Consider the following 10,943-nt stretch of genomic DNA (forward strand, 5'->3'; position numbering starts at 1 on the left):
AGATAGGTAAATGGACAGATAGACAGTAAACAAACAGTATTATCTCGGCATGCAAAGAGGTCTGCGCGACGATAAGGAAACACGTCAACTACCATGAGCAGAGTGTATGTTTTTATTTAATAGCCGCTCTAGTGAAGGTTTTAAGCCAATATTCTGCACCGCCTTGCTATCACGCCATCACTACCTTCAAAGACTCTACAGCTGGAGGTATTCGTGATTTTAAGAGTATTTTTATGGATTAGTAAGATTTTTAGATTATCAAAAGGAGGAACTGTCTTGAAAATCCATCTAATTGTCTCTCTGGCCTTGAAAAACTGTTGTGGCGGGGAAGCAAAGCGTTTCTGAATATTGCCGTTAATGCTACGGGCCAAAACTGAAGTGAAGACGCCACTAGAGTACGGTGAAGTAACGAATGAGGTATAGAGACAGGCTTGATGATGGCAGGGCGAAGGAAGAGAGGCGAAGATGTTTACAGTGGAAATTGCTGAGTCTTGAGGATTCAATACACCTCTCCTACACGATGGGTCAGCAGGTTATTCTCTCTACTACCGTCCGTGGCAGCCCCAGGACAGAGGAGAGGGACAGAAGGGAGCAGGGTGTTATAGAAGTAAAATCGTGGGCTGAGCTTGCTCCAGGCAGTTACACACACACACACACACACACACCGTATTAGCGCTCGAAGGACCCGTAATACGTAAGTGTGGAGAAGATGCTCTGTACTGTGGTTGTTGTGATTGGGTGAATGTGTGGTGTGTTCTGACTGTACTGTGCATAAGTGTTTAGTGTGTAAAAGATCTTAAGGTTAAAAGTGGTGACCACGACAACACTCCTTGTTTGGAGGTGTTGGAGGGGATTAGGTACGACTCGTTGAGGGGCTTTTCTCCCCCCCTCCCCACACTGTACCAAATAATGGTGTTAAATCGGGTACCGCTGTCCACTGGATGTAATTAGTATGTAGTGCAACACAGTGTTGTCATGGCTTTGTCTTGTCATCTGCAGGTTTTGACAATAAAATACAAATGCATTCAAGTCGCCGTGAAAGGTTTCCCTCTCCTGACAACTTGATCGACATCGCCTTCAGGTGGCGGTAACACAGATAGATAAGTAAATCAACTCGTGAATAGATAAAGAGATAGATTTGCTTGATAAAAATGTATACATTCCTGCACTTATCATCAATTCACCGTGGTATATTGTCAGAAACACTCGTATCTCAAGAACAGAGGCGAGAAAAATAGAGATTAAAAGAAATATCATAGCTTGCCTTTCAAACACTTCGTCTTTCTTCTTTCCTTCTCCCGCGGGCTATGCAAACACTCCCTGTCAAACTACAAACATTTGAAACACTTACTGCTTCTCCAGATCACCATACCAGGACACCACAACGAAGGGAAAGGTGTCACAATTAACACTGAATCGATATGTGAATTTTTTTTAAGTATAGCATCTCATTAATAGCAGATTTAGTAGTGAAGTTACCGTAGGCGTTTGTACTGTTGACACTGCCATACTTGAGGCTACGGGGCAGGGGGTTGGCAACTGTGGTGGGGGTGGTAGTGGTGTTGGTGACAGTGGTGGCGGGCTGACGGTGGTGGTGGTAGTGGGAGTGTTTAGTGGTAGTGGTTAGTTTCGTCACACACACACACACACACACACACACACTTATATATATACTCAAACACCCGTAAACACATCCATAACATGCATATATACACCCAAACACACACACACACACATACAAACAAAGTGAAGTATTGAAAAGGAGTGAACCAGCAGTACGAACCGTGGTCAACCTATTGCCATCCTTGACCACAACCCTCCACACTGCCTTGCCTTCATATACTTAGGTAATCTGAAGGCCAATCATTTATTTCTAGGTTTGCTTTACATACGAGTGAAAAGTGTATGAAAATCTACCCAGGGATTGAAAAGACGCGTTAATACGAGCAGTTATGAAGCAATCTCAGTGTTATCGATATTATTTGCTTCTTTCACGTACTGTAAGTCAAACATGTCTCAGAATGGAGCCAGTAGTCTACTATTCAATATTCGTGGTCAAACATGGCTTCATTTTCATATAGCGCCTGTCTGTTCCACTCATATTGTTGTCCTCCCGTCCCTCCGTCCCGCCGAGCACCCACCTCCCACCCTCCAGACCGCGGGTTCCAATACTTTTTTTTTCATATATTTGCTAATGATAATATTACGCTTCCATGGTATGTTTTTTTTATGGTTTCTAGAAGTATTTTGTTGCCTTTGAAGTGTTTTCCGCGCCTATGTTCGGTAACCATGTGAAGTTTAGTGGTGTTTTATGAGCTGGCGTAGCGGTCAAAATTTTCTCTCCCATTTTGATTTTTTTTTAATTTCAAGATCTAACTGGGCCTTATTGGTATCAAAGAATCGCCTATGCTCTTTTAAGTGTGAAATCAATCTATTGAGAGGAATATGTGGACTTTGAAGTGGTGTTTAGTCCTGTTAAACGAATTCTTTATATTTTGAATTTTTTTTTATTTACGTTTCTGCTTGGCTGGGTAACTCGTTGTGTAGTGCCTTAAAAGATTGCTCAGACTCTGTAACGTGTGTTGAAATGCTAGCCAAGGGAAAATGGCTGGGCTTTGCAAGATTTTTTAAAGATTTTATATTTTGATGTTATTTCTATACATAATGTTATTTCATTCGTTCACTTCTGGTTCTAGATAACTGTTAAATGCCTGAGAAGAGAGTTTATAGTGTCTAATATTTTTCTTAATCAATGCAAAGTCGAAATGAATGGATGTGTTAGCAGTGATGTTAGTGGAAATGTCTTTATACATTTAATAAACTTAATTTTCACATTTCTTTAAAACTAGTTAGGCAGGAGATGTTTTGATGTTGTGGATAGTAGTTAAAGTATCTCTCAAGTCACAAAATATTAGGCATTTGGCCATGGCTTCGTTTTTTCTATAGGTCAATTTTGAAATTATTTACGTAATTCAGCAGAGTCACCCCTGTTCCCGCGCATTCTGTGACGTCACGGCCCAGGTGGTGACTCATCGTACCCCCGGGCTGGCGTCCCTCCCTCCCGCCCGTCCAGTTCGTCAATATTTTGCCCAATATCTAGTGATTTCTACGTGTTTTCGTGTGTTTCTAGGCTCAGTTGAGTAGCAAGCAGTAACAGAGGGAAGAAATAAGGAGAAATAAAGGAGGAGGAGGAAGAGGAGGAGCAGGCAAGCCACAATACTTGACTCTCCCTCTTCCTCAATAATTTGCCTCATATCTTGTGTCTCCTAAGTGTTTTGGTGTGTTTCTAGGCGCAGACGTGTAGATGGAAGGAGTAGAAGGAAGAAAAAACGAGAAACAAAGGAGGAGGACGAAGAAGAAAGGAGAAAAGGAAGTGGAGGAGGAGGAGGAGGAGGAGGAGGAGCCAAGCCGCGATATTTACGTAAGTTCCCCCTGTAATCTTGCCGTTCTTTTTAATGCATTTTTGGTCATTTTAAGGTGTTTTAAGTGTGTTTGATAGTGTTGCAGGGTGTTTTATAGTGTTCCGGGGTGTTTTCAGTGTGTTTGGTAGTGTTGTGGGTGTTATAAGTATGTTTTGGGTGCGTTTTGTGTGTTTTAAATGTGTGTTACATGTTTTTAGGTATATGTATTTGTCTTGTGGTGTGTTTGAGGTGTGTTAGAGTATTTGGGTGTATTTTAAGTGTGTTTAGAGAGACAGTATGATGCTTTGAGTGTGTTTTGAGTGGCTGTAAGGTGTTTTGAGTGTGTTTTGGAGTATTTTAGAGTGTTTTAAGTGGTTTGGGTGTGTGTGGTGATGATTTTGGTGTATATTGGGTGTTTGTAGTGATTTTTTCGTGTGTTTGAGGGCAGTTCTGAGGTGTTTCATGGTGTTTTGAGTGTGTTTTAGATTGATTTTGAGTGTTTTAAGTGGTTTGGGGTGTGCGGGTGGTACTGTTGGTGTGTGTTTGGGGCATTTTGAGGTGTTGCATGGTGTTTTAAGTGTATTTGGGGTTAGTTTTGAGTGTTTTAAGTGTTCTGGGTGTGTTTGAGAGCAGTGTTTGGGTGTGTGGGTGTTTTGGGTGTGTGTGGATGTTTTGGGTGTGTTTGGGTGTATAGGAGCAGTATTTGGGTGTGTGGAACTGGTGTTTTGATGTGTTTGGGCGTGTGGGAGTGGTGTTGGGTGTGTGTGGGTATATAAGAGCGGTGTTCTGGGTGTGTTTGGGTGTATAAGAGCAGTGTGTGTGGGTAGTGTTTGAGTGTGTTTGGGTATGTGGAAGTGGTCTGTGGTGTGTTTGGGTGTGTTTGGGTGTATATCGTGTGTGCAGGAGCAGTGTTTGGGTGTGTATGGGTGTGTGGGAGCAGTGTTTGAGTGTGTTTGGGTATGTGGAAGTGGTGATTGGTGTGTGTGTTTTGGGTGTGTTTGGGTGTATATCGGTGTGTGTGTGTGCAGGAGCAGTGTTTGGGTGTGTATGGGTGTGTGGGAGCAGTGTTTGAGTGTGTTTGAGTATGAGTGGTGTGTGTGGTTTTGGGTGTGTTTGGGTGTATGGTGTGTATAAGGTTTGGGTGTCTATGCAGTGTTTGAGTGTGTTTGAGTATGTGGAAGTGGTGTTTGGTGTGTGTGTGAGTGTTTTGGGTGTGTGTGGGTGTGTGGGAGCGATATTTTGGGTGTGTTTGGGTGTATATCGGTGTGTGTGGGTGTGTAGGAGCAGAGAGAGAGAGAGAGAGAGAGAGAGCGTGTTGTGAGTGAATGATACTGACACTAAGCTTTCTCATTTAAATAGTTGTATTACTTGACTATTACTACTACCACGGCTCTCTGATAGTACAAGTAGCTCCTCTGTTGTTGTGTTGGATAGTCAGATAGTCAGATAGTCAAATAGAATAGTAGTAGTTTGAATTTCGCGGTGTGTTTCTACTTCCCGTCACTTCTTTCTCTATATTTCGTTGTGTTTCAAAATTTTCGCTCGCTAACTTATGAAAATCGCTAATATTTCACAAACCAGTCATTAAGACGCCAAATGTATGAGATAAAATGGCGTTCTGTTTTATTTTCTTTATTTTCTATGTAGTTTGTGTTGCTATTTCGCAGTGGTTAGTGAGAAAAAGAGGAAAAGGAGATTCAAAATATAAGCTTGGTTCGGCCGGCCATGTTTTGTACCGTAGTGGAAAGCAGTGAGACTCGTTTCCCGCGGGCTGTATTATCTCACTCTCTCTCTCTCTCTCTCTCTCTACGACAACTACTACTATTTCTACTTCTACTACTACTACTACTGCTGTTGCTGCTGCTGCTGCTACTGCTACTACTCTCTCTCTCTCTCTCTCTCTCTCTCTCTCTCTCTCTCTCTCTCTCTGGAACACTTTGTAACAACTTAGATAATTATTCTGATCTTTTTTTATTATTATTTTATTTATATTTTATGACAAACGACTCTCTCTCTCTCTCTCTCTCTCTCTCTCTCTCTCTCTCTCTCTCTCTCTCTCCGCTAATAGATAGACGGAAAAAGAAATGCATAAAAAAAATTAACCAAACTCTATCATATCACTTCTAAATACAACAATAAAGTTACAATTAATTATCTTACGAATTTTAGAAGGAAAATGAAAAGTTATTAGAGTCTGGAAAGAATAAAATAGAAAATATTAATTAGATGTCGACAAAATACCACTGCGCTGAGACCAACACACATCCATGACATCACATAAACTAGTGCCCTTTAAAAACACCCTTAATAAAACACTAACCCAAAAACATATAGGAGTAAAACACACATAAAAACACCCATTAAACCCATACACACCATTAAAACACCCAAAAAACTCTTAGAAAAGCTGAAAAGGCCATTGTTTACATTCCCCGGGCCGTGACGTCACTTCAGACACCCTTAAACCTTCAGCCATTTTCACTCATTCACTGTAAGACGGTCAGAGAGGGCGGAGGGATTTCTAGTACCACATTAACCGCACTCTACCACACCTCACCACACCACCACAGCCGCCACAGAGCACGTAGAAGGTGAAGAAGAAGGATTAGAAGTGTGTGTGTCCAGTGGCGTGTGTGTTGTGGGTGTAAATTTGTGTTTTTAATTTGGTTTAGTGCAATATGTTTACTAGTGGCCTTGGTGGAGGAAGAGGAAGAGGAAGAGGAGGAGGAGGTGGAGGAGGAAGAGGGAGAGGAGGAGGAGGAGGAGGAGGAGGAGGAGGAAGAGGGAGAGGAAGAGGAGGTGGAGGAACAGGAGGTGGTGGTGGTGGTGGTGGTGGTTTGTGACATGATTAATATTGTCTCTCTCTCTCTCTCTCTCTCTCTCTCTCTCTCTCTCTCTCTCTCTCTCTCTGGAGATAGTGTCACCATCCAGATAGTGTCACCACCACCACCACCACTACTACTACTACTACTACTACTACTACTACTATACTACTATTGTATTAGGAAGTGAAAAAAAAGCTACTATTTATATGGAGACACTTGAAGGGAGTGAATTAGAGAAAGGGTCAAAATATAGGTCTCTCTCTCTCTCTCTCTCTCTCTCTCTCTCTCTCTCTCTCTCTCTCTCTCTCTCTCTCTCTCTCTCTCTCATCAAATCATTTAAAAAAAGCTTATAACTTAATTATTTCCCGGAGCTCTCTCTCTCTCTCTCTCTCTCTCTCTCTCTCTCTCTCTCTCTCTCTCTCTCTCTCTCTCTCTCTCTCTCTCTCTCTCTCTCTCTCTTTGTGTGTGTGTGTGTTATCATTCATTCTGTAAGGACTTCTCTCTCTCTCTCTCTCTCTCTCTCTCTCTCTCTCTCTCTCTCTCTCTCTCTCTCTCTCTCTCTCTCTCTCTCTCTCAACAATTTCCTGTTTCACTTCCTTCTTTCTTTATGAGAGAGAGAGAGAGAGAGAGAGAGAGAGAGAGGTGGAATTTTATCACAACAACCTCTCTCTCTCTCTCTCTCTCTCTCTCTCTCTCTCTCTCTCTCTCTCTCTCTCTCTCTCTCTCTCTCTCTCTCTCTCTCTCAACTTCCTGTCCCTCTTAATAGATTCTTGGTAATCTTGTTTGAGGTTATTTGAGAGAGAGAGAGAGAGAGAGAGAGAGAGAGAGAGAGTGTTAACCAGTACTCTCAATCCTTCATCTCTTTCTCTGGCACACTCTGGAACTCCCTGCCTGCTTCTGTCTGTCTCTCCACCTTCCTAACACATTTATCTCTTAACTGTACCTAACCCAGGCCTGCTAGGGGACTGGCAAACAAGTAGGGGGCTTCTTTTAATCCCCTTTTTGTCTCCTTAGGCCTTTTTTTCCTCTGACATTAAATCGAAAGGAGAATTGAGCATTTGAGAGAGAGGTTGTATAAGGAGTGGTGAATATTTGTGGTGAGGTTGTGACGCATCTTGTATACCATTTCAGTGTTGTTTGAGGCTTTTAAAACACCCTCAGACACCCCCAAACACCCCTAAACACCTTCAAACACCCTAATATACCCTCAGACACCCCCAAACACCCTTATACATCCTTTAAACACCTTCAAACACCTCTAATCACCCCCCAAAACACCTCTAAACACCCCACAAACACCTCTAAACACCTTCAAACAGCCTTAAACACCTCCAAACATTTTCCAAACACCCTACTATACCCTCAGGCACCCCCAAACACCCTTAAACACCCTTATACATCCCTTAAACACCTTCAAACACCTCTAAACACCTTCAAACACCTCTAAACACCCTTATACATCCCTTAAACACCTTCAAACACCCTTAAACACCTCCAAACATTCTTATACACCCCCAAAGACCCTTAAACACCCCCAAACACCCTTAAACAGCCCCAAACACCCTCAAACACCCTAAAATACCCTCAGACACCTCCAAACACCCTTAAACACCCCTAAACACCCCCAAACACCCTAATATACCCTCAAATATCCCCAAACACCTTTAAACACCTTCAAACACCTCTAAACACCCTTATACATCCCTTAAACACCTTCAAACACCTTCCAAACACCCTTAAACACCTCCAAACATTCTTATACACCCCCAAAGACCCTTAAACACCCGCAAACACCCCTAAACAACCCGAAACACCTTAATATACCCTCAGATACCTCCAAACACCCTTAAACACCTTCAAACACCTCTAAACACCCCCAAACACCCTTAAACACCCCAAAACACCCTAAACACCCCAAAACATCCTTATACACCCTTAAACACCCCAAACATCCCTAAACTTCTTATATACCCCTAAGCATTCTTAAACACCCTCTAAAGAGCCCCAAACACCCCCCCAAACACCCCTATACACCTATCAGCACCCTTAAACACCCCTAAACACACTCAAACACCCCTAAACAGCCTTCTTACTTAAAACACCTTAAAACATCACTTTTCTGGCTAAAAACACTGCCAAAACATCTTCAAACACCCCTAAACAGCCTTCTTCTTGGTTAAAACACCCCCAAACACCCTAAACAGCCGCCTTCTTACTTAAAACACCCCAAAACATTCTTCCTTTGGCTTAAAATATCCCCAAACATCCCTAAACATCCTAAACATCCTAAAACATCCTTTTCTGGCTTAAAACACCCCCAAACACTCCTTAACACCCTTTTTCTTGCTTAAAACACCCACAAACATCTTTCTTTTGGGTTAAAATTCACCTAAACACACTTAAACACCCTTCCTCTGGCTTAAAACACTCTTAAACACACCTTAACAGCCTTCTTGCATAAAACACCCTAAAATATCCTTGTACCTTAAAATTCCTTTAAACACTCTAAGTTAATCCCTTCAGTACTGGGACACATTTTTACCTTGAGTTTTGTGCACCATTAGACCATTTTATTGACATTAGCAAGGGTGTATGGAGGGCAGAAGTTTAATGGCCACAGTCTTCACTATTTTAATTGAGTTTTGTGCACCATTAGACCATTTTATTGACATTAGCAAGGGTGTATGGAGGGCAGAAGATTAATGGCCACAGTCTTCACTATTTTAATTGAGTTTTGTGTACCATTAGACCATTTTATTGACATTAGCAAGGGTGTATGGAGGGCAGAAGATTAATGGCCACAGTCTTCACTATTTTAATTGAGTTTTGTGTACCATTAGACCATTTTATTGACATTAGCAAGGGTGTATGGAGGGCAGAAGATTAATGGCCACAGTCTTCACTATTTTAATTGAGTTTTGTGTACCATTAGACCATTTTATTGACATTAGCAAGGGTGTATGGAGGGCAGAAGATTAATGGCCACAGTCTTCACTATTTTAATTGAGTTTTGTGTACCATTAGACCATTTTATTGACATTAGCAAGGGTGTATGGAGGGCAGAAGATTAATGGCCACAGTCTTCACTATTTTAATTGAGTTTTGTGCACCATTAGACCATTTTATTGACATTAGCAAGGGTGTATGGAGGGCAGAAGATTAATGGCCACAGTCTTCACTATTTTAATTGAGTTTTGTGCACCATTAGACCATTTTATTGACATTAGCAAGGGTGTATGGAGGGCAGAAGATTAATGGCCACAGTCTTCACTATTTTAATTGAGTTTTGTGCACCATTAGACCATTTTATTGACATTAGCAAGGGTGTATGGAGGGCAGAAGATTAATGGCCACAGTCTTCACTATTTTAATTGAGTTTTGTGCACCATTAGACCATTTTATTGACATTAGCAAGGGTGTATGGAGGGCAGAAGATTAATGGCCACAGTCTTCACTATTTTAATTGAGTTTTGTGTACCATTAGACCATTTTATTGACATTAGCAAGGGTGTATGGAGGGCAGAAGATTAATGGCCACAGTCTTCACTATTTTAATTGAGTTTTGTGCACCATTAGACCATTTTATTGACATTAGCAAGGGTGTATGGAGGGCAGAAGATTAATGGCCACAGTCTTCACTATTTTAATTGAGTTTTGTGCACCATTAGACCATTTTATTGACATTAGCAAGGGTGTATGGAGGGCAGAAGATTAATGGCCACAGTCTTCACTATTTTAATTGAGTTTTGTGTACCATTAGACCATTTTATTGACATTAGCAAGGGTGTATGGAAGGCAGAAGATTAATGGCCACAGTCTTCACTATTTTAATTGAGTTTTGTGTACCATTAGACCATTTTATTGACATTAGCAAGGGTGTATGGAGGGCAGAAGATTAATGGCCACAGTCTTCACCATTTTAATCCCCCACATGAGTTTGTGAAGCTGTAGAAAGTCACCAAATAGTCACCACAAGGAATAGGGAAACACGTCACACTGCTGAAGGGGTTAAGGGTGTTTTTGTGGTGTTTAAGAGTGTTTTTTTGTGTGTTTTGTGTGTTTAAGGGTGTTTTGGTAAGGTTTGTGTGTGTGTGTGTGTAACAGTGTTTGTGTGTTTCAGGTCACAATCACAGCATCACAGTGTCCACACAGCCCCACAGCCCCGCCCCAGCCTTGCTCCAGCCTCTCATCCCACCGCCCCATGGCCCAGTGAACCACGCCGCCCCACAGCCCCGCCAGCATGATGGGGGGGGTGCGGTAGCCAGTATGGGGCAGAGTGCGAGCCACCATCACCACCACCACATCCACCACCACCACCACCACTGTCCCATGGATGCCCCACAGGACAGCCCCGCCTCGCCCCGGCAGGTGAGGCAGCGCGTGCAGCAGCAGCAGCAGGAGAGGGAGCTGAGTGAGGGTGTCGGGGCCGGGGCGGGGCCTGGCGGGTGCTGCGGGACGGCCTCCTGCAGCTGTGGGGGGGGCCTGTCCTCCACCGCCGCCCTGTATGGCACCACCCCAGCCCCACGCACCCCGGACACCACCCCGCCTCGCCCCGTGGTGGTGACGCCGCCCCGCTCCCTGCCCCCACACCACCACCACCACCACCACCAGTGGCCAGAGTCGCCGTCCACCCCAGGGGGTGTGAACCCCGCCACTGCTTCCCCCAGCGGGTGCAGCTGTGGGCCAGGGGGTGGGGCAGGGCGGGGCTGCAGCCACT

At 43.2% G+C, this 10,943-nt stretch overlaps 1 protein-coding gene and 1 long non-coding RNA gene across 5 annotated transcripts in view; one reads left to right on the forward strand and one right to left on the reverse strand.

Annotated features, from left to right (window-relative positions):
• Positions 1-6,945, reverse strand: part of LOC123502253 — a 22,903-nt gene extending 15,958 nt beyond the window's left edge. Inside the window, exon 1 of the long non-coding RNA XR_006673841.1 lies at positions 6,890-6,945. This is a non-coding gene — a long non-coding RNA (uncharacterized LOC123502253). The remainder of the gene's footprint in view (positions 1-6,889) is intronic.
• The window catches only part of LOC123502193, an 11,564-nt gene continuing 2,194 nt past the window's right edge, over positions 1,574-10,943 (forward strand). For 2 of the 4 annotated variants that reach the window (XR_006673816.1, XM_045251437.1), the window contains exons 1-2: positions 5,842-5,992; positions 10,347-10,943. The exon at positions 10,347-10,943 is cut by the window's right edge. Coding sequence is in view for 3 of the 4 variants with exons in the window: in XM_045251437.1 (XP_045107372.1) it covers positions 10,493-10,943 (451 nt within the window). In the remaining variant the exon portion in view is untranslated. Of the gene's footprint in view, positions 1,848-3,290; positions 3,422-5,841; positions 6,015-10,346 lie in introns of those variants that run through there. The other 2 variants (XM_045251446.1, XM_045251459.1) reach the window with 2 other exon arrangements.

The sequence above is a fragment of the Portunus trituberculatus genome, chromosome 2, assembly GCF_017591435.1.
Source record: "Portunus trituberculatus isolate SZX2019 chromosome 2, ASM1759143v1, whole genome shotgun sequence".
NCBI classification, from domain to species: Eukaryota; Metazoa; Arthropoda; class Malacostraca; order Decapoda; family Portunidae; genus Portunus; species Portunus trituberculatus.